This window comes from Urocitellus parryii, chromosome 9 (genome assembly GCF_045843805.1).
Source record: "Urocitellus parryii isolate mUroPar1 chromosome 9, mUroPar1.hap1, whole genome shotgun sequence".
Classification (NCBI taxonomy): Eukaryota; Metazoa; Chordata; class Mammalia; order Rodentia; family Sciuridae; genus Urocitellus; species Urocitellus parryii.
Window position 1 is genome coordinate 113,247,574 of NC_135539.1, and position 25,304 is coordinate 113,272,877.

Sequence of the window (25,304 nt, forward strand, 5' to 3'; positions counted from 1 at the left end):
TTGCTTTCTGGATTTTTCATTGCAGTATCAGAGAATCAATCCAAAATCCAATGAATTAAGGCACATAAGAAACCAATTAATAAAAATAGTTCTAGTATGTGATTATAAACAGATACATGCTGTGTGCAGCCAGAAGCTTTTACAATACTAAGTGTCCATCTTCAAAACATGGCTAGGGCATTAGCTTAGTGGTAGAGTGCTTGCCCAGCCCAAGGCCCTGGATTCAATCTCCAGCACTGAATGAGACTTATGAATATATGATTCTCATTGCTTTTCCACTGTCACTAGACATGGAAAATGTGAAGATGTGCAGAAGAGGAGAGCAAGTAAGAGTGACAGAGATATAGCAATAGAAACGAGTTCAGTCAAAGTAGCTTTTAATTGCCAATTATATGAAGACTAATAACCACATTTCCAGGAGATGTAAGTCTCCATATATTGAATGAATAAATGACAGCTTAGTATTTTTGCCTCAGCCGTGTAGCAGAAAACAGCACACAGATTGACAGATATACAACATTTTTCAAATGTCCTGGGAGTTCTTTTCTATGGGGACATGTTTACATTATTATCTTAAACCACTTAAGCAAAACAGACTTATAGAAATCTTAAAGTAGTAAACACCTTAGAGTAAAAACATCTATACTAACATTTATGTTCATCAGCACTAAGATATATGATTTGGACATTTAGACAAAGACAAGTATGTCTCATCCAGTGTTTGTTCACTCACACTTCTCTTTAAATCACACATTTAGTTACTATCTCTGTATAGATATAGCAGTTCGATAGTACTCAACAGTCAAAATCATTTTTTCTTGTTAAGGGCAGTGCTTTCTATAATATGATGAAATAGAGAATTTATATAAAACAGCATAAAATAAATATACACACACAAAAGAACTTTTAAGTTTGTGAAATTTTCTAATATTATTGCATTGAAGAGATTGTGCATTCCTTTGGTTTATATCTGAGCTTTCATCTATCCCAATAAATTGTAAATTTTCAAGTTATCTCATATTTCTTGGAAGTTATGTTCATGGTATCTTAACATCTTTTCGCCACAGAAATATAATCTCCAAGATTATATATGTTGTCTTCATTGCCTGAAACTCTGTCTTCCAAGTGGTCTAGAATGCTCATGGTGGTTTCCATTGAATTTTTAATTTGGTTTATTGATTCCTTCATTTAGAGGATTTCTGCTTGATTTTTTTCAGAATCTCTCTTTTTTGAAGTGATCTTTTACTTCCTGTATTTTCTTTCTGATTTTACTTCTTATATTGTCTTTACTTTGCAGATCAGTTTAACTATGTACATTCTAAATTCCTTCTCTGACATTTCTTCCACTTTGGTGTTAATGGATTCTATTATTGAAATATCTTGGTTTGTTTGGGGCGATATGTTCCCCTTGATTTTTCATGTTGTTTATGTGTCTACCCATGTAACTATATGGCTCTGAGGCAGCAGAGTTTCTGCCTTGTGGACTTGTAGTGTCCCTGAAGATTTCCAGTACTTCACTGTTTAAGTGGGAACAAATAATCACAATAACCAATACAAACAATATATAGCTTTAAACCAGACAGTTCCTATTATGACATCTGCAATGCTAAATGTCACAATAAACAGAAATTACATGATCAATTATTGCCCACAGTAAAAACAGTATGTTTGGAAAAGGGTTTACAATTTCAAATAATAGACTGGAAAGAACAAAAGTGATGTGGGATATAATGATTATGAGGGAGGAGGAGAGAAGATAGAAGTAAAAAATTAAAGGAAGAGTGGAAGGTAGAACAATGGAGACTGTCTGTTAGCAGAAGAGAGAAAGAAAATCAAGAGAAACAGATAAGTGAGAGGAAAAAATACATATATAAGTTAAAAGTTTTTAAAATTGAAAATAAAAATAAAAGAATAGAAAACAAAACTGAGATATAGTAATCAAACATCCTAGTTTTCAAAATACTGATCCATGAAAAATAACTGGTTTCAAAAATGCTATAAATGAGGAAAAAACAACAAATATGAATATGTATAAATGTCCATGAATAACTCAAGGTCACAATTTAACAGAGAAAAAAAAAGATCTTGATGAAAAATGAACATTGTGTTTACTGGAGTTCAAAAGATTCTTAGCTTCCCTTCTCAGCAGTGTTAGGTGGAATTGCTGGGGAGAGAGAGGTAATCCCATAGGTAGAATTCCTGAAGGCAGACTTTAGACTTAGGTGGGCTCTAGGTTCTTCACTGAATGCCAACTGGTCTGGAGACTTTAAATCATGTAGGGATCAGCAATCGTCAGTCCATGTTGGAAGACTGCACCCCAGGGATCTCCCCTGGGTTCCACTTATGTGGGCGAGAAGCCAATATTAAGTCCCCTACATCACCTGTTGATTCCATGCTTCCTGGGGGGTTCAGTCTCCAAACCCAATCTCTCCCACCCCACCCTTTTTGAATTCCCAGCTAGGCAAGTTTCTTCTAGCTGGTTCTGCAAGAAGTATGTTTAGAGGGAGAGGGGGAGAGCAAAGGGGGTTTCCACCACCACTTCTCCTCTGTGTAAACCTCTCTCCACATTTGATTTTCTCCAGGTTACTTAGACACACTTTATGTAATGAGTGTGGGTTTTCCAGGCCTTTATTTTGGGCCAAACTTGGGTTTTGCAGGAATCAGCTCTCCTGGGTACTGGCCACCACACCATGGCTGCAAAATGGTTCTTTCCTCTGTCCTCTGCATAAAGTCTGGGAGATGGCAGCTTCTTTCCCACACAAGAATACTTGAAGTACACCATTCAGTTTAGTTGGGCAGTGTCTTTGATCTCTAAACTTTTTATATCTAGACAAACCTCAAGTCTACCCCAAGTGTGGGCTCCTCTAATTCCCTTATCACTCCACTTTGGTCATGGTGGGACTGCTGTGGCTGGTGCTTCCAGCTATGGTAGTGGCTGTGGAGCTCGGGATTTCCTCCTTATTTTATTTTATACAACCTCCTGAGTTCCTGATCTGCTTTGAATGTCCAGCATTAAATTCCAATAAAGCACACCCACAGTTTTTGTTTTCTTTTTTTGTACACCCACCTTGCTAAGAAGCTACCTGTCTGCTTTCTTGTTTTCATGCCTTGGGCAGCCACAAGAGTGACTTCTCTAGTCCGCCATCTTGAAACCCCCTCCAAAGACAAAATGACTTTAATGTAGAGGATTGTAATAGAATTCAAGGAGCGGAATCCCAGTGACTCTCACTCAAGTGTAGTTTTTTTCTCAAGTAATCTGCAATACTCAAAAAGAATTACAAAATTAATTGGGGTTCTGGGGATTGATTCAGAGCCTCACACCTGCTAAGCATGAGCTTCATCACCAGCCCCACAGAAAAAACTTGTAGTTTTTGGAGCATTATTCTTAAGAATAGTTTTTAGTGTACATTTAATTTTATTAATGTTTTAGTACTTGAATTTTGATAGTAACCATTTTCTCTCTACCATGGTTCTAATTTTTTAATTATAGCCTTAATTTTATGAATTTGTAAGGAAGAGGTATTCCAAATAAGAAAAATAATTTTTCAATGTTATTTGCTAATGTTACCTACTTTTTAAAAATTAAAAAAAAATGTGAGAATTTTATACAGTATTCCACATTTGAATTAAAATAATTAATAATCATTAATAAAAATTATAATAAAATAGTTGAATATTAAATCAAGGATTCAAGACACCTATGAGTTTGACTTTGAACTATTTCTTAGTTTGTTTTCTTTATTTGTAATATATTAATTATATGATTTTTAATGTTCCTCTAACTAAAAATACATTAGAAATGATTTTAATATAATCTATTTTCTAAATTATATTAAACAGAAAAGCCAGTTTTTAAAAAAATTTACAATTAAAAATTTATACAAAGCAGGTTGATTTAATATGAGAATAATTCTGTGTTTTAAGGGTACAAAAAATATAACATTAAATTTTACATTTAAATTTAACATTAAATTTATTTTTCATTAAGAATTTTACAATGAATCATATGAAAAATAATCAATTTTACAAATATCAATAGTAAGCCAGATTCAGTGAAAACTAATCCTGAATTTGCAAGTTAAATTACAGGACAGATATAATGCCATTCAATATCACTATATTTCTCAGAGTTCTAGATGAGAAAATTTAGGCAGTGAATAAAACTAATCCATAACATTTTTTCCAGGAAGAGGATTTGTTTGATACTGTCCTGTATATGCATCACTGAACACCTACCTCATTTTAAAATGACATGTAAAATGTAATTTGTCAAAGATTAATTATATATTCTTATTAAATTATTTTATTTTTTATTTTAGAAAGGGAATGCAGGATTCCCAAAATGGGAAAATTCTTAATGGCTGATCCCAAGAAAGATAAATATAAAGTTGGAGATTTGTTGAAATTTTCCTGCCGATCAGGACTTACAAGAGTTGGACCAGATTCAGTACAATGCTACCATTTTGGATGGTCCCCAGATATCCCAATATGTAAAGGTGAATATTTATCTTTCTGTTGTAAATATAATGATTAGAATTTTGAATATAAACCTTTTTTCTTTCTTCTATTAATTTTGTATTGGCTTCCACTGTATCTGTAATCTAATTAATGAAGTTGTTGATATGTGCTATGTGGCAGAAAGCACAACTAGTTTATTTAAGAATTGAATCACCAGTTATTTCTTGAAATGTGTAGTAGAAGTATTCATACATATAAATATGGTGGCTGAGACTAGAGAGATTTACTTTGTTACTTTCCACTTTTCCTACACTGCTACCATTAATACTGGGCATATATACAGGACTTCTTTCAAGTTTCATAAAGTATATCTAAACAATATTTAAGCAGTTTATAGTTAACTCAGTGGAGTGTATTAGAAAATCAGTTAAAGATGTTGATCAAGTGCTTGTCTTATTGATGATACTTTCTCAAAAAGTTATGATAAAATGTTACTATAGAATGAAAAATTAATATAATTTACACAACCACATTTGCTATAAGTCTGTATGTATCTTCAAAATATCTACATCATTGAAAATATTCAAAGCTTTAAAATATTTCCAATGCTACTATAAAAGAAGTAATCCAACATGGAAATATGAATACAATGTAAAAATTTATTTTTCATTAAGAATTTTACAATGAATCATATGAAAAATAATCAATTAAAAAAAGAAATCTCTCCATTTCTCTGGATTTTTTAAGTGCAAGATGGGACAATTTAACCATTAACCATTGTTTCTTCTATAGATCAAGTACAGTCATGTCATCCACCTCCTCCACTATTCAATGGGGAAGTTAAAGAAACAAAGAAAGAAGAATATGAACACAATGAAGTGGTAGTATATAATTGCAATCCTAGATTTTTGATGAAGGGACCTAATAAAATTCAATGTGTTGATGGAACATGGACATCCTTGCCAAAATGTATTGGTAATATATTAAAAATATTAAATTTAAACTGAAACATTTTTGTATTTATTTAAGCATACATACTGTGTCTTCATTATCAACATGTATTTGTGGAATTTACATAGAGGAGAAGAGAACATGTGGAGCTATACCTGAACTTGACCATGGCTTTGCCCAGCCTTCTGATCCTCCTTATCACCATGGGGATTCAGTGGAGTTCCATTGTACAGAAACCTTTACAATGATTGGAGACAGATCAATTACATGTATTAGTGGAATGTGGACCCAACTTCCTCTGTGTGTTGGTAAGACTACCCTCCTCAAATTCACACTTAATGAAGTTTAAGTTTTATGGAAAATATATTTGCAATCTACTCATAAAATTAGAGATATTCTTGAAAAAGTCTAGTCTTTACTATAATGAATTTTATTGCTCAGCATTTAATATGAGTTTCCAGAAGAAATAAATAAAAGTAGTAACAGAATTTATTAAAGTTTATATCCCTGTTAATATTATTTACCTTATAAGTGTAAAGCTAGATTTTACTTAATCACATGATTAAAATGTGAATATTCCTTTCCAAGAAAATATAACTATTTTATATAGATATTGTAAAAACAATATGTTGTTGTTCTATATGGTGCTCTGTCTTTCAAGCCCTGGAAAACAAATAAAGCCCATAACATACCCACTTGTTACTATCTTTTCCTATAAGAATCTTTCTCTGTCAGAGATTCTGACAAGGATAAATTCTCAGTTTCAAAGTTAGCAAGCTGAAGCACATGAGCCGCAGCACAGGTGTTAGTAGTAACTTAGCAACATTACACATCTGGTGTTGGGTCAGGAAACAAATATCACTGATTGATTTCACACTTGCCCTGTTGGTGATCAAGTCTTTGATGACCAAAGGAAAGAGTCTTCACTTTTCTCTTAGACTGAGTTCTTTCCTAGAGTTTCCCTGGGTCCTTCATTTTAAGTCTGTCCTGGGTAGCCAGTCTTACTTATTCATCGGATTTCTAGACATTAATTAATCTCAGAACAAGGTAGTGTTCCTCCAGAACAGGACTTACCTTTGTTTTGTTCTCATTACATGAAGATGGATTGACATACAGAAGCATTTATTAAGTTTTTGTCAAATGAATCAATAAATCATGCTGATTATTAACCCTTACATTTTTTGCTAAACACATTTCTGTGAATAAAAGTGTCTTCAATCCTTTTGAATCTCACTTCATCCTTATCCTTTTTCCTACACAAATGGTTTTATCTGATTTCATATGGGAGGGAAACTAATATTAGGCACGAGAACTCTGAACTTTTCATTCTAACTTATACTCAAACTTCTGCTACAATTATTATTTCTTCTGATCTCAGAGTTTTTCATCCTGTGAGTCATCTTCTGCTTACTGCCTATAGTCTGCTTCATATAAGTCCTTCCAGCTCTCATAGTTTGGTTTATAATTCTACCCTTTCAATATTCATTTTGTACTTTCCACCACTCTAGCTTTTCGTGCTTCTCAATGTATTTATTTACTCACCAAAATGAAAGAAATCCTTTCAGAAACTGATAAAATCCAGGGCACAGTCACAGTTTCCCTTGACCAAAGATCTTCCTTTAGTTACTACCTCTTATTTTTCCTTTTCAACACAGTGGACTAGCCCCAAGGATAAGACTAATTCTCAAGTGTTTCCCATTTCATTGTGGATTATTTTTTAAAGATTGGTTTACAATCTTACTGTGCTTTGCTAGTTACTGATTTATCTTTGCTCTGTTCATCCTCACTTGACTCTGCTTTTCAAATTGTTAATAACAAATATTTGATAAAATGTCTGTACTGGTCTCTGATAATATTTGTTATCAAATTCAGAAAGAACTCTCATCTTACCTGAGTTATTGAAATATATGGTACATTGAAAGCTTCTGTAGTACTTATTGAACTCATAACAGAGTCAGCAAAATTTTGTTGTTATGGTATTATAATATTATTTGATTATAGTATGATCTGATATATATAATAGTTTCTCAAAGACTCTAAGAATGGAAAAAGGGACATTATGATTTTAAAGCACCTGGTTTCTTTTTTACTTTTTCTTTTTATGAGGTAGGGATTGAACTTAGAGCCTGGAAATGACAGGCCAGCCTCTACCACCAAGCTACACTTCTAATGAAAGCACACAATTTCTTATTCCAAGTATTTTCTCTCTCTCTCTCTCTCTCTCTCTCTCTCTCTCTCTCTCTCTCTCTCTCTCATCATATAACAAATCTGCTTAACTATTCATGTCCTATAAAATATATTTTAAATAGATTTTATTATATTATGTTAGCACTCTCAAAAAATCTATTTAAATGAACAATTTATTATATTATGTTTCCATAGAGGATGTTTTTATTTTAATATTTAAGGATTCTGGATTATACATAAGGTGGTAGTTGCAATCAGGAAAACAAATGAGTATGAATCTTTTGCACATATTTAAAATATGGAACCAAATCTAGTCTTTTAAATTTTTTTTTTCAAATCTAGTCCTTTGATAACTATTTACTATGCAGATCTTCTGAGAAAATGAGTCTCTTGTGCTCTTTCAGTTACCAAAGTACAAGATATCTTTATTTCAGATATGATCATTCAAAGATAGGACATAAAGGCCCATCTCATGCAGTGGTGACCAGGAATAAATTGGTTGATAGAATTTAAAGGCATAAATCAAAATTTCATTTGATGTTGACTGTACAGCTACTTTACATTGACTTGATTCTTATAATTGGTCTTTTCATGAAAATATTTTCATTTTATAGCGACAGATCAACTTAAGAAGTGTCAAGCACCAAGACTAACTGCAAATGAAGCAAATCAATCAGATAAAAATGAATATAATCATAATTTTAACTTCAGTTACCCATGTAGGGGAAAGTTGGAGCAGAAACATTCAATCTGTGTCAATGGACGATGGGACCCTGAACCAACCTGCACAAGTAAGTTCTTGTGTACAATGTTTTCGAAAATTTATTATATTTTTCTTCACTTATTAAAGTAATATTTTGTATTTTTTAAAATTTAGCCATGTGTTGAAATAAATTCTTTTTAAGTTGGAAGGTAATTTTTGTCTCTATCTGCCTTGAAAATTCTGGGTTGTACTGACACTTGCAATTCCAGTTGAATAGCAAAGAGCATTCTAGTCTTTCAGTTTTTATCTGTGTTTTTCTCTATAATTATAAGGACTAGGTTCAATAGTTTTGACAGTCTGCCATACCAATATATAGGAAGTACTGCCATATCAATTAAAAAAACAAATCTATGACATATATTTTAACATGATAATTTTCTTTATAAAAGGAAACAATTTACATGCAGTGAAGTACACACATTCTTCTACATTTTTCTTCCTGAAGCTTTATAGTATTAGAATTTAGTTTTATCACCTTATATTAATTTTGAATATAGGATTAAGTAGCGGTTGATTTTTTTCTCTGTATGCATAGCCAGTTATTCAAGCAATATGTATGAAAAAGAATCAATTACTATGAAAGTATTGATTTATTTCAGCACTCTTCATTCAATATTTTACCATAAGTGTCATGTTATTTTGGGATTTCCATAGGTGCTGTTTATCAAATTGAGGGGGTTTCTTTCTGTTCCTAGTTAGCTAAGAAATTTTGATCATTGGGGCATGTTGAATAATGTTAAATACATTTTCTTTATTTAAAATACAGTGAATTTTACATGTTGATGTGCACACATACATATAAAGAATCCTAAATCCTTCATTCTTTTTAAAAAAGATTTATATTTTTAGTTGTAGATAGACACGATATTTTATTTTTATGTGGTGCTAAGGATTGAACCTGGTCCCTTACGCATGCTAGGAGAGTGCTCTACCTCTGAGCCACAACTGCAGCCCTTAGATCTTCCATTCTTGAGGAAAAACTCTACTGGTACATGATGTGATGTAATTCTCAGTTCTACTGTGCTGAATTCTATAAGTTTGGGCAAGTTATATTTTCATTTCCATGTGTCTCAAGATACTTTCTCAATTTTCTTTTGATTTCTTCTTTGGCTTATTGGTTGTTTTTATGTTTTAGATAAGTTGTCCCCCAAAATCTCATGTGTATGAAATGCAGGAATGTTCAGAGGTGATATGATTAGGTAATGAGAGCTGTAACCTAATCAGTGGAGTAATCCATTTGATGGATTATTAATATGAAAAGACTACTGACCAAAAGTACTGTACTGTACTTCCAGCTTAAAAAGAATTTATATAGGCAGGTGACTAAAAACAGGTAAGATATGACTGGAGGAGGCACATCACTGGGGGCATGTCTTTGAGCATTTGAAGTATATTCCATTGCATCATGACTTTGAGACAATTGACACAAAATTTCAGAGAATTCAGAGCATTAACACAAGCTCCAATCTTCCTTTCTTTGCCCAATAAAAGTCTGGAAATGGACTTTATTATCAATTGTGTAGCTTTGTGCTGGGGGAGAGGATATGGAAAGACATGAATTTTCCTACTGGCTTTGATGCATTTGTTTAGGACTCACCTGGCATTAAGTACCTTTCAACCACTTTGTAGATTTCTCTCAAACAGAATTGGTTCATGTATTGTTGACCAGTGTGTCTATGGGGAAAAGGAGGATTGAGGATTCCTGCTCTGTCACTCCTTTGTTACATTCTTGATATGTTGTCCTCTATCGTGATTCTTTATCATTTTTCTGTTAGTCAGCTTTTCATTGCTGTGATGAAAATACCCAAGAACAGCTTAGGGAAGGAAAAGTTTATTTGGGGCTCACAGTTTCAGAGGTTCAGTTCATGGTTGACCATATCCATTGCTCTGAGCCTGAGATGAGGCAGGGTATCATAGCAGAAGAGCATGGCAGAGAAGTATTGCTTAAATCATGATAGCTTGGTGAACATCCCTTTAGGGCATATTCCTAATGACACACCTCCCCCACCTTTTTGCAGTTACCATGTAGTCCACTCAAACTGGAATGGTTTGATTAAGATAAAGCTGTCACAAATCATTTCACCTCTAAACATTTCTGCACCAACACAGGAAGTTTGGGGCCAAATCATAACAGTTTTCTCCAATTTTATTAATAATTTTAGTAACCAATAACACCCTATTTTTTTCATTTTCTCTCATTCAGATTTGGATTTTTAAAGTTTTAATTTCTAGCTTTGCTAACTTTCTGTCTTCTCACTTTTTAATTTTGTCATTTTTTTAACTATATGGTTTTCTTCCTTCTAAAGACTTTGAGTTTAATTTTACTATTACCATTCACCTTTATTTTATTCATTTTTTTCTGTGCATGGTATGGGAGATAAAATCCAGGGCCTTGCACCTCCATTACTAGACAAGCATTCCAAGACTGAGCTATATCCCTAGCCCACTGCTACCATTTTAAGTTAGAAATTAGTGTGTGTATTTAAATCATCATACATTTGAAATAAAAACTTCAAATTTCCACTTTTTACAGACCTGCCCTAGCTGTGTCCCACAGTTAGATATATAAATATGTATATGAATATCTAACTATGTATTTTATAAATAAAATGTATATTTATTTAAAAATGTATTTATTGATAAAGTTAAATTATGTATACATATTATATATAATTTATATTTAATTGGTATTCCATGTGAAATGTATTATGATTTTCCTTGTGATTTGTCCTTTAGCCCAACAATTATTATTTTGACGTGTGCTCTTTCATTTTCAAATATTTATTTTTTGTAGATAACTTATTCTTACCAGACTGTGTAGTTATTTAATTCTGTTCTCAGGAAACTATGCAATACTTCAATACTATGATTTTTTTAAAAAAGTTCCACTCTATGTTTCTATCTTATTTATAGCCCCATTTTCACATAAAAATATGCATATATGGGACTGGGGTTGTGGCTCAGCAGTAGAGCACTCCCCTCACATGTGTGAGGCCCTGGGTTCAATGCTCACCATCACATAAAAATAAATAAATAAAATAAAGATATTGTGTTCAACTACAACTAAAAAATAATTTTTTAAAAAAATATGCATATATTCTAGTAGTAATATAAGGTTAAAGTGAATAGTGGTTTTCAAATTTATCCATATTGTTTCAAATCTTTTACCTATTTGTTCAGTAAGTCAATATTGATATGTAGGACTAGGGATTTGCCTTTTTCTTATTTATTTCTGTCTATTTTTTATGTATTTTGATATTTTTAGACATGTATTCAACATTTGTTCTTGTGAAGTAACCATTTTTATAGTTGTAAAATATTTTTCCAAGTTTTTAAACACTTATCCTAATTTTATACTATCTAATTTTAAGGTAGCCAGGTCATTAAAAACTGATCATATCTGTGTGATAAAGGAAATCTAGATAAATTTTAAATAATCAACTTCCTAAAGTATTTTCTCTAAACTAAAAATTAAAGTAATGAAAAGTGCTAACTACATATCTTAAATGCTCATCTTGCAAATTTGAAAAATAGGAAAACAAATAACTTCCTTATCAGTTGCTTACTACCAAAAATTACTGTAAATTAAATTACAGTAATTGTAGTATAAACTGAAATCTATGGAACAGATTTAATGCAGAGATACTTATAGCATTAAAATATACATTAGAATACAAAGAACAAAATAAAAGCAATATATAAAACAATCTAGAAGCCAAATTAGAACACACTTAAGGAAAATAGGAAGAATAATTAAATATTATTAATAATTGAGGAAAATAAATGTATGAAATTATGAAAATATATAATGAAAGCATTGAGAAATATGTCAAAATATTTAAGAATAGAAATTAGAAAACATTATTGATAAAATATGATTCATATTGCCTTAAACAGAAACAGAAACCTTGGAGTAAATAATAATCATGAATCAAGTTTATTCAGTAAAATATCTCCAAGAGATATTAACAGCATAACAAACACTTGAAAAGATTTACAGTATTTCCCAGTGTACACTTGCATAAGGCTTTTAATGAACTAAAAAATACAGTAAAATAGGAGAAAGCAAGCTCAAGAAATCAGAGGTCCAATTGCTTTCAGATTCATCCAGAGCCCTCTCCCAGTCAAAAGGGACATACTTCATCTTCACATTATATAAACAAACCATCAAGATACATCTGAGGAATTTAGCTTTATGAGAACTGAGATATAAGTTTGCAGAGGGGTATTTTATACCCTACTAATTGTGTAACTACAGTTAAACTGTGTAGTCATTAAACTGAATAAATACCCTGAATTTATATACCCCTAGGCAATGTAAGTGTACTTCTAAATGGTAGGTTCAGAAGGGTTGAAACTTCAAATGGCACACTGTAAATTATTTGCAATTATGGTTAATGGTCTAGAAGCAATACAAATTGTTAACTGACTTCAAACTTTTACTCTAGGTAATCAGCTTCTGTTGGTAGATTTCAAAAGGGTTTTAATACAGTCCCAATACATTTGTTCATGTATATTTCTAAAAACACCTTCATTGCATACTTTATTTAATACTTGTGATTAAAAATGTATTAATCAGTTAAGATTATCTAAAGATTACAAATAATAAGTTTCTTGTAAATAAAGAAATTTGCTTTAAAAAGAAGAAATGGGAGGACCATCAAAATAGGTAATATTAAACTGCCATCCAAATTGAAAAGTATAACATATATAAACATGGAACATAAATACATCATCACTTGTGATACATAGTTATTGAATGTTATATTTTTTGAAAAGTATTTTAATATACTTAAATTACTATTTTTTATTCAAGAAATCTAATTTTAATATTTTCTAGAAGTGGAGATAAACTTCTGCCCACCTCCACCTCAGATTCCCAATGCTGAAGATATGAAAACCACAGTGAAATATCAGGATGGACAAAAAGTATCTGTTCTTTGCAAAGAAAATTATCTGATTAAGGAAGCAGAAGAAATTGTGTGCAGAAATGGAAGATGGCAGTCAATACCACACTGTATTGGTCAGTACTGTGCAACTTGCTTTATAACATGCTTTCAATTGAAGTTAATAATCCCCTCTGCTTTATGTAAATGAAAAAGATGAGGACCTTTTCTCTAACTCTATCTATTACACTTGATCCTAAAACTCTAAGTTATGATCTAGGTACATAAACCAGTCACCATTTTTCATTTCTGTCAACAAAATTGGACAACTCTTTGGGATATTATGTAACCAGCAGACAAATTCCTCCTCTTTATGAATATTTTTCATATAATAAAATAGACACAAATCAAGGGAGATATTGGGCAAGAGGATAGCATAGATATTTTGATGACAGGCTTAAATAGTATTTGATTTCAGTTTTAATTTAAACATTTTATTTATGTCTGACCCTTTGATTTCTGTTTTTCATACAGAAAAACTTTCATGTTCTCAACCACCTGACATAGACCATGGAAGAATTAGTCCATCTAGATCTTCAGAAGAAAGGAAAGAAGCAATTGAATCCAGACAGTATGCACATGGCACTAAACTGAATTATATTTGTGAAGATGGTTTCACAGCCTCTGAGGAAGATGAGATAACATGCTACATGGGCAAATGGAGTCCTCCACCTCGGTGTGTAGGTGAGGACTGCATGAAAACTCAAATTCTGATTTGAGAATACAAATACTTAAATAATTGAGAGTACAAATAATTGAATATAATATGCTTTTGTCAAAGTCAGGGTATAGAATAATATAGATTATCATATGTATTTAATCATTTAAATACTTTACCATTAAAATACTATTGCATTATTGAATCAATCCTATTTCTATTAATTTTTTATTTATATTAATTAATTTCATTATAGGTCACTTTTTAATTTGGCATTTCTTTTTCAAAGAATAAAACATGTAGTGAATTTAAATTTATGTAAGTTTTAGTATCTGCTTGGCAAACAAGTTTATAAATATTTAAAAAATATTTTCCTTACTGTGTTCCTTCTGATGTCTTAAAATACTTGGTAAATCCATCTCATCAATTTATTCAATGTTATTCATTCTGAGTATGTTTCTGTTTATCACTCATGATTGATTAGAGAATCTCTGGTGGTGTCTTAAAAGCATCAACATGTTTTTAATTTCAATTTCTTGCACATGTTTTTACAGTTTGAGAGGTGGACATACATGAGAAAGGTGGACTTAAGAAGCCTTTATGCACATTCTCTGTGACTTTATAATAGCTTATTTATTATTATTTCTCTTCAAAAACTGTGAAATATCAAAATTGACCTATAAAATTGAATTTCGGAGTTGTGAAACATGGATTCATTCTTTCATTATTTTATTTTTTAGGACTTCCTTGTGAAGGAATTTTCTATTTTTTGAATTTTCTATGTTTTGAAAAGTATTGCATTCCTAATGGTGTCCTGTCTCATGAGTTAGACAGTTACCCATAAGGACAAGAAGTTATTTATAATTGTTCAGAAGGTTTAGGAATTGATGGACCTGCATTTATAAAATGTTTAGGAGGAAAATGGTCTTCCCCACCAGAATGCATAAGTACATTGTATTTAATTTTATAATATGTGTGATAGATTCCCTCATTCAAAGTATAAATGATACAAATAAGAAAGTAAGCTGTAATTCTAGAATTTTACAAGGTACCTGAAGTTTCTTGAATCTGGCAGAGAATTATAGCCTAATAATTAAAAAAAGTTTGACACTGTGAGCCAAATTGTTTCACTTTCACATCATTTTGTGTGAACATTTAGCATCCTCTAATATCCATTCTCAGAATTCTTATCTCTCTCTGTTCCAAGAGAAACTGGCCCCTACTCATCCATCTCATGCTCAGTTCATCACCAATCTCACTACAAAATACATATTTCATAAAACTTTGAAATAATTATTGTAAGTAGTTCACATTTGCAGAAGCCAAAAGTAGAAATACATAATACATTTGGCAAGTGTGGGCAAAAAATAATTTGAATGTAAAAATCTGATCTAATGCATTAGAACTGCTAATATTTCTTCAAGCATTATTCCTATCTTATACATTTGATAAATTTAGAACAGTTCAATTGAAGTCAAAACATCATATTTTGCCAAGTTGTCAGAAGTATATTATTCATTATTCATTGGATCTATAGGTAGCTAAGTATTATTTAGAATATTATTACATATTTTATAATTTAGTGAACAAATACATATTTTTTTCTTTCAGGAACAGATTGTTTTAATTTACCCATCTTTGATGGTGCCACACTTTTAGGAGAGAGGAAAGAATCATATAAGTCAGGAGATCAAGTGACTTACAGATGTCCAAAATTTTACCAAGTGGATGGGTCCAACACTATAACATGTATTAATGGCAAATGGATAGGAAAGCCAATGTGCAAAAGTACTTTGATGGCAATATAAATTTATGTATAGTGTCTTATGAAATATTAAATTTTCTATACCATTCTTAAAAATGAGTATAGATTAATTTTCAGGCCAAGACAAAGTAAGTTTAAGATTAGAAATGAAAGGTGCTAATTAAATATACAGTGGTTAATCTCACAGCCCAATGGTTCTCAGAGTGTGGTCCCTAGATCACCAGCATCAAATTTTTGAACAGATTTTTATGAATTCAAATGAAAATTCCTGAGCTCATCTTAGGCCTACTGGGGAAAAAAAAGGATTTTACATACTCCAAAATTTGGGAACCATTGCTATAGCCTGTTATTACTATCCATGAACCTAAAACTCTCTGAGGAATTACACATAGTTCATCATAGTATCCAAAAGCACTTATAAATAAATTTTAAAACCTATGTTTCTATAAATATAGGTGTACTTTTCTGTTACTTTCTCACATCTTTAGTTTTTTAATTGATAATCTTCCTCTTTTTTAACTTTAACTATTTTTTTGCTTTTATAGGTGCATTATAGTTGTACATAACATTTTTGAACTGTGTTTTAAGAATAAAAAAAATATTCTTCAAACTGTGTTCTTAATTCTTGACTTATTCTCTAAAGAGATGCCTCTTTCAGTTTTTATTTTAACAGGCTAAAAAGTTAATTATTGAGCAAAATAATTGTATACCAAAGAGTGATGTAATATAATCTTATTACTCTTTTTTTGCATTTTAAAATTCATGTTGCACTTATGGAACTTATAATATTTGTTGTACTCAAACCAAGTGGAAATATTCAGGAAATTTCATTCTCAATGTCTTTCAAGGGGATAAAATATCTATCAGTGTTCTAGCAAAGGATAGAGAAGAGATTTAAAGGCATGAAAGATTAGCTCTGACAAAAAAATATTGCTATATCTTCTTTTCCTTGTGTTACATGTGAATTCATTAAAATCAGAAAAGTTCTTCATGACAAAGAAGAACTACTTCAATCCTATTTAAAATGTATTTGGAATTTTATTCATTGATTAGCTACTCAAAATTAACACTAGGTGAAGACACTTTCTTTTCTTTCTAATCAGATATTTCCTGTGTGAATCCATCCAGAGTGGAAAATGCTAACATAATATCAAACCAGATGCTTAAGTATCCATCTGGTGACAGAGTAGGTTATGAATGTATCAAACCTTTTGAAATGTTTGGGGAAGTAGAAGTGATGTGTCTAAATGGAACTTAGAGTCACCTCAGTGCGAAGGTAGAAGATCATATTTTCTAATTTTTCTTTGCTTGAGGACATAATGATTTTGCTAAAGATTTATTTTCTGGAAAAAATGAACTAAGAAATATGGATCTAGCGATATTTTTTTTTGTCAGAGCTAACCTTTCATGCCTTTAAATCTCTTCTCTATCCTTTTCTAGAACACTGATAGATATTTTATCCCCTTGAAAGCCACGGAGAATGAAAGTTCCTATCTTGCCCTATTTGCTCTTTCCCCTAGTATATTTAGATCATTTATACTTAAAATAAATATAAAATTTAAATATATGTTGATAAAAATAAAGTCATTCTCATGGATTATATTTTTCAAATGTAAATAATATGATTTTGCTAAAGATTTATATTCTGCAAAATGAACTAAGAAATATGGTATATTATTTTCAAGATACATTTAACCAAATTAATAGAACAGTTACAATCTGAGAAAATTCCTCATCTTAAACATTGAGACAGTCAGTACATTTTGACAACTCCAAGAGATATCCACTTTGAGAAACAGAAAATAGGTCATTGAAGATTGATCATAGAATATGATATACATTTGGGCATCTTCAGTATATAGAGTATATTTGAAAATATGTGACTGAGGCCAGCCAGGGAATCACTATATTTATAAAAATAAGTCTGGATATTTGGTCATCAGCATTCTAATTTTTAGAATTCAGGAAATGAATAATGAAGATATTACATCATCCATTTCTATTTTTAAAAAATATTTTTCCTAATTTATTTTCTCTTACTTTACTTTGATTCTACCTTTTGCTAATGGTGAAGTCAGTCTTACGTAAACCACAGAATAGGTTTACAAATCTATCTTGCCCTACTTGCACTTTCACCTAGAATATTTAGATCATTTATATTTAAAATAAATATTGGGCTTTTTGTTTCTTGTTTTATTTATTTTCTCTATTTCTCATTCTTGTTTCTGATCTCTTCCATTCTTTACAGGGAACATTTTAAAAGATTTCATTTTGATTATCTTTCTGTTTTTGAGTGTATCTCTATGATAGCTTCCCCCACCACCTTTCTTTTTAAAATTGTTGCTTTAGGAATTACAATATATACATAATGTATTTGCAACTTACCATTCTACTAGTAACGGCATTTTATTTTCGATCAAAATATGGGAAACTTACTTCCATTTAAATCCATTTACCCTTTAGTGTTTCCTGTTCATACATTGAACATTGTTACCAAATGATATAAACTTTTTTCAAACATCAAACATAAATGAACAAACTGAGGAGGGAACAGTGTATTATGTTATATAGTCTTCCTTTTAGCAATTACAGGAGAGAGAAAATGGCAATGTAATTGATAAAAGAAAGAATATATAATATAATAGACTTTTTCCTCCTTAGTTTGTTCATTTGTTTGATAACTCAATTATCCTTTCTTCCCTCTTTCTGGGCCTCCAGCATTTTCTTTTCCTCTAATGTTCTCTGAAGTTTGATTGATTCATTGACTTATTTTTTTCAGTCTATTTTCACACTAGGTAATGTATGTTGTTATATCTTGAAGTGCATGGATTTATTCTTCTGCAGCCTCAAACTCTTCAGTCTGTCCAGGGAGACATTTTGTTTTGTTTTTAATTTGTTATATTTACCTGTTCTAAATCCTACTGAGCTTTTAAGAAACATTGACTATCAATATCTTTATCACATCAGTATTCTCTTTTATTATCTTTTTTGTTTTTAAATGTTTCTGATCCTTAATATGATGAATAATTTTTAATTTTACACTTGATATTTTAGGTATTACATTTGAGACCACCCCCTATTTTATTTAAATTTCCTGTTCAGTGCTTCTCCCTTACAGCCATGCTGGATTTAAGTCCAGATTTCTCATTCAGCCTCTACAGACATACAGGATCTGTTCTGCCACCCCTATATGTGGGTGGTCTCTGGTCATTATGTTTTTATTATTTTCTCTAGATTAGGTCATGTATTGTTTTAAAGATCTCTTAGTCTTGCAAGGCTGCTCTCTTCCTGGTCCTTAAATTAAAGGGATGAGACTCTGCATGAGCTTTTTTATTTATCTCTACCTGATATCATTCTTGAGATTATCAGCCTTCTTCAGTGCTCCATCTAGAACACACAGGAGCCCCAAAGTGAACTCATATAGCAACCTATTTGCCATTCCTTGAGTCCTGAATAGCCAGAGTGAATTCTCTGTACCTTCTAGAGTCTTTTTATATTGGCATTTAAAAATTACTATGTCCAAGATTATAAATTATACTTAGCAAAAGGGGAAGGGAGGGGTCTTGGGGAGAGGAAAGACAGTGGAATGAGATGGACATTATTACCCTAAGTACTTGTATGAAGACAAGAATGGTGTGACTCTACTTTGTGTACAGAGATATAAAAAATTATTCTCTATATGCATCATATGAATTGTAATGCACTCTGCTGTCATACATAAAAAAATTAAAAATTTAAAAAACTCAACATACAAAACCTGAAAAAAAAAGAATAGGTAACAATGATTTTTACTCATCTTGTCCAAATTAGGAAGACAATATTTCCCTATTATTCTCTACAAATTTACTTCCTTTGGACTTTTTTCAAGGAGTTTTTGTTTCTTTTGTAATAAAAAGGAAAATTAAAAAGAAGTCAGTAGGAACACAATAAATACTGAGTAATGTCATATATAATAACAAGAAACTTTCTTAGTTTGTCCTCACTGTCTACCTGTTCAGGATTTATATATTAAGACACATTTTTTAGTATTGTATCACTACGAAGCAGACACATTTGTCGATGGTTTATATGCGCCTTCAGTGAGATGAAAAGAAGAGCTTAAAATGTAACTCTCATTTTCTATGATTAAGATTTCTGTGAGCAATCATTTGTTACCAGAAATCATAAAATCTTAATGCTATCTAGAATGATGTGTTTGTCCTGGCTTTAATTTTATCCTATATTTTGATTTGTTCTCTCCATAAATGAAATGGTATTTTTCCAGATTCCACAGGAAAATGTGGACCTCCTCCACCTATTGACAATGGAGACCTCACTTCATTCCCATTACCAGTATATCCTATGGGTTCATCAGTTGAATATCAGTGCCAATCCTTATATCAACTTGAGGGTAGCAAGACAGTAATATGTAGAAATGGAAAGTGGTCAAACCCACCAAAATGTTTACGTAAGTACTTCAGTAATCTCATGGGACCTGGGAAAATCAACACCTTGAGTATGGTACTTTTCTGTGTAAAATAGCAATAATTCACATATTAAAAAAGAAATATTGTGTGGAATGCTTCTCTACCAAGTATTCATATGTGAGGAACTAAAGATTAATAAGTTATTTTTTATTTTAAAATAATTAATAAATACAATTATATATTTTTTAAAATTTTTATTAGCATGTAATAGTTGCCCTTATTAATGCATATATTTCCATATATGCATACACTCAGCATGATCACATCCAACCTCTATTTACTCACCCTACATCCATTCTCAATCTCTATTGGTCACTATTCTACATTCAGGTCACCCTTTTTAATATTCCGTATATGAGAGAGAATGTATGGGACTTATCTTTCTGTGTCTGGCCTACTTTGCTTAACATTTTTTCCAGTTTGCTGTGAATGACAAGAGCCAATTTTTCTTTGTAGCTGAATAATATTCCCTTGTGTAAATATACTACATTGTCTTTATCTCCTCATCTATTGATAAACACATGTTCTCATTCAATATCTTAGCTACTGTGAATAACACTGCATGGGCATGCAGATATCCGTTTGGTATGCTGATTTCTTTTCCTGTGATATGTACCCAGAAGCAGAATAGCTGGGTCATAGGGCAGATCTAATTTAAGTTTTTGAGAAAACTTCTGCTCTCCATAATGATCTTACCAATTTAAATTCCCACCAAGAGAGTGTAAGTGTTCTTTTTTTCTCACATAGTCACCGACATTTATTAATTTTAGGGTTTATTAGTAATAATAGACCTTCTAACTGGGATGATATGGTATCTCATTGTAGTTTTCATCTTCATTTCCCTGATGGCTAATGATATTGACTGGGTTTTTTTTTAATGTATTTTTGACTGTTTGTACTTATTTGAGATATGTATATTCACAAATCATTTGCCCAATGTTTAATTGGATTACTTGTTTTTAGTTTTTTTTTGAGGTCATTATACATTCTAGATATTAACCCTTTGTGAGATGCATAGCTGGCAAGTTTTTTCCCATTCCATGGCTCGTCTCATTCTGTTGACTGTTTCTTTAGCTGTGCAGAAGGTTTTCAATTTAATATATCAACTTTGTCAATTTTTGCTTTTGTTTCTTGTGCTTTTGTGGTTCTATCCAGAAAATTGTTGCTTGAACCAGTTTCTTATTTCTCCATATTTTCTTCTAGTAGTTTTAGAGTTTTCAGGTTTTACATTTAAGCCTGTGTACATTTTGAATTTAATTTTGTACATGAAAAGAGAAGTCAAGATTCAATCATCTGTATGTGGATATCCATTTTTAGCATCATTTATTGAAGAGGTGATACTTTATCCAATGTTTTCTTTTTTGGAAACTTTGTTAGGAATCAGCAGATATAGAGGCATGGATATATCTATATGTATGTATGTATGTATCTATCTATCTATCTATCTATCTATCTATAAATACACATATATGGAGAGAGAGAGAGAGAGAGAGAGAGAGAGAGAGAGAGAGAGAGAGAGAGAAGGAGAGTGTCTGTATTCTGTACCATTGGTGATTGCATCTGTTCTTATGCAAATACTATGCTATTTTGGTTGCTATGGTACTGTAGTATGTCTTGAAATAAGTTATTGTGATGCTTACAGCCTTTGTGTATTTATTTTTTTCCTCAAGATTTCATTAGCTCTTCAGGGTCTTTTGTGTTTCCATATGAATTTTAGAATTTTCTTCTCTAGTTCTGTGAGGAATATCATTCATATTTTAATGGGAATGGCTTTTAATCTGTAAATTGCTTAAGGTATTATTGCTGAAGGAATATATGTTTAAAGTATTATTACCAACACTAATTCTTCCAATCCATGAGCATGGGGAGTTTCTTATTTATTTTGTATCTTCTTCAATTTCTTTAATCAGTGTGTGGTAGATGTCTTTTGTTCTTTGCTGTTTTGTTTGCTTGTTTTAAAGATTCGTGAATGGGATTGCTTTTAGTATTTGGTTCTCAGCACATTCATTATTGGTGTATTACAAATCTCACTGATTTTTGCATATTGATTTTCTATCTTGCTACCTTAATGACTTTATCCATTCTAATAGTCTTTTGGTGGAGTCTTTGGGTTTTTCTATATATTTAAACATATCATCTGCAGACACAAATAATTTGATTTCTCTCCTTTCAATTTGTATGCCCTTTATTTCTCTTATTTCGCTGTTCTGACTAAAATTTCTGGTACTATACTGAATAAGAGCAGGGAGAATAGATACCCTTGTTCCTGATATTAGAAGAAATGTTTTCAACTTTTCTCATTTCAGTATATTGCCTGTGGCTATGTCTTGTATGGCCTTTATTATTCTGAGGTATGATCTTCCCAAACCTTATTTGCTCAGGACTTTTATCAGGAAGTGATGCTGAAATTTTTCAAATGCATTTTCCATATCTATTAATCGCATGATTTTTATCCTTCATTCTGTTAATGGGATGTATTATGTTTATTGATCTGAATATATTGAACCAACCTTGCATCTCTGGGATGGAACCAATTTGATTGTGGTGAATAATCTTTATGATTCTCTGTTGAAGCACATTCAGATTTGCTCATATTTTATTGAGAAATTTTACATCTATGTCCATCAGGGTTACTAGTCTACAGTTTCTTTTATCTTGTGTTCTTGTTGCTATGGTACTAGGGTAATGTTAGACTTAGATAATGGGTTGGGAATGATTCTCTCTCTTTAAAATCTTTTCAATAAATTTAAAAGAAATGGAATTAATTCTTCTTTAAAGATTTTGAAAAATTAATCAGTAAAAGCCTCTAGTCATGGGCTTTCCTCAACTTATTATCGATTCAATCTCATTCAATCTCTTCTGGATTGCATGTTTTCATGGTTTAATTTTGGCAGAACCTATGTGTCTAATAATTTATAAATTTCTTCTAGGTTCTCTAATTTGTTACCATACATTTTCTCATAGTAATCCCTAATGATTCTTTGTATTTCTGAGGTATTGGTTGTAATGTCTTTTTTTTTTTCATCTCTTATTTTGTTTGGGTCATCTTTTTCTCGGTTAGTCTTATTAAAGGTGTGTTCATTGTTCTTACCTTTTATGATAACCAACTTGTCTTTTCTACTGCTTATGTATGTGACACCCTCTCTATCTTATACATTTTGTAACTGAAAATTTATAGCGTTTGACCAATATTTCTTTTCTCTCTCTCTCTCTCTCTCTCTCTCTCTCTCTCTCTCTCTCTCTTTGTGAGTCTGGAGGTGGAAACCAGGGCTTGTGCATGCAGGGCAAGAACTCTACCAACTGAGCTATATCCCTAGCCTTTTGACCAATATTTTAATTAAAGAAAAACCAGCCAGTCATGGTAGTTCACTCTTGTAATCCCAGAAACATGGGATCCTGAGGCAGGATAATCACAGGTTTAAGGCAAGTCTCAATAATTTAGTGAGACCTTGTCCCAAAATAATAATAATAAAAGAAAGGAATGTGGATGTAATTCAGGGATAAAGTACCCCTGGTTTCAATCTCCAGTCCAAAAAAGAAAAACAAGATCAGCCATGATACCATAATGGTTTTACACTCTAAAATGCTAAGGTCTTAATATGATAAAAGATCTTAAGAATTGGTAATAAAATATAATTATCACACATTAGCCACCTAATTCTTACATCATTTACAATTTTAACTTTATTTTAATCTATCTGTTATTCATACAGAATTTGTTCAGGAAGAGTTTTCAGGAAGAATTTCTGAAATATTAAAACCATTCTACTTGAAAACCCCAAAGTCTTGGTAAAAGACTCATTTCTAACTTAATATTATACTCATTTATTTCTTTCAGATGCATGTGTAATAGCAAAAGAAATCATGGAAAGATACCACATTACCTTCAGGTGGAAAGAACAGCAAAAGCTTTATGCTTCATCAGGGGACACAGTTGAATTTGTGTGTAAATATGGATATTCTCCATCAACTCGAAGTCAATCATTTCGTACAAGGTGTATTGATGGTCACCTGGAATATCCCCTTTGTATTAAGAGATACTCTTAATCTCATTAAAATGTGCACTTACATTCAGAATTTTAATTATTAATCTAGTTTTCGATTTTATTGTTTAACTCATTTTTACTCATAAATTAGAATTTGTGTTGAAACGTGCTAATGTGTTTAGAATCTGAGAGGCTAGAGCCCCACATCTTAAAAGCACTGCATTCAAATTTGGCAAACCAAAGTGCCATGCATCCTATTCATAAAACATCTGTGGCAAGAAATTAGATGCAATTACTTCATGCTTGTCTGTATCCATCATTCTCCAAACTGAAAGTTTTCTACATAACTTTTGGGACTCTCTGAGACTCTGTTCCACAGTGCATGAAAAGATAGACTCTCCATCTTCAAAATTATAAAATTCAGAAAGATCTAAATACCAAACTAAGTCATGACTTATATTAGTCAAAAATATAATCAATTACTGATTATTACTTATCCATAAGCAAATGTAAAAAGATGACATGTAAGCTTCTAAAATATATGAATCTAGTACATTTAACTATGTAAATAAATCATAAAAAGGAATAGAAGCTTAATTGGATATATAACTGTAAAACTATCATAACTGTTACTATATAACTATAGAAAAAATGATTGGCAGAAAATGCAATAAAATCTGTAAAAACTATATTTGTGCTTAGAGGTAAGAGGATTGACTTGTTTAATTCTTTTAAAGAGACAGTCTCTAAATTATGGTGATTTAATTTGTAATTTTTTTTTTACTGTACAGTAGTATGAAAGTGATATGTATTCAGTAAAAATTGTACTGTTTCTGTGACTAGAAATACATGGTAGACAACTTTTATGGTATTGTGTAACAGCAGTTAACAGCATCCAACTGGCCTTGTGATCAAAAAAGTGAGCAATCACTATACTACAGGTTACTGTTCTGCTAAGCTATGATATATGATAGGTTGGTATATTAAATGCATGTTCAACTTAAAAAAATTTTGATTTATCATGAGTTAATCAGGATGTAACATTCTAAATTGAGTATCAACATTTATATTATATTGTACAATTTTTAAACCTTTATATACTCAGTTTTGAACTTTGAGAATAC

At 31.3% G+C, this 25,304-nt stretch overlaps 1 protein-coding gene across 2 annotated transcripts in view; it reads left to right on the forward strand.

Moving 5' to 3' along the window:
* Window positions 1-24,343, forward strand: part of LOC113177812 (complement factor H-like) — a 73,183-nt gene extending 48,840 nt beyond the window's left edge. For both annotated transcript variants that reach the window (XM_077802486.1, XM_077802487.1), the window contains 8 exons: window positions 4,320-4,496; window positions 5,251-5,433; window positions 5,538-5,717; window positions 8,211-8,387; window positions 13,200-13,382; window positions 13,780-13,989; window positions 19,993-20,175; window positions 24,033-24,343. In XM_077802486.1, coding sequence (XP_077658612.1) covers window positions 4,320-4,496; window positions 5,251-5,433; window positions 5,538-5,717; window positions 8,211-8,387; window positions 13,200-13,382; window positions 13,780-13,989; window positions 19,993-20,175; window positions 24,033-24,241 — 1,502 coding nt within the window. In that variant the 3' untranslated portion in view covers window positions 24,242-24,343. The remainder of the gene's footprint in view (window positions 1-4,319; window positions 4,497-5,250; window positions 5,434-5,537; window positions 5,718-8,210; window positions 8,388-13,199; window positions 13,383-13,779; window positions 13,990-19,992; window positions 20,176-24,032) is intronic.
* Window positions 24,344-25,304: the final 961 nt, after the last annotated feature.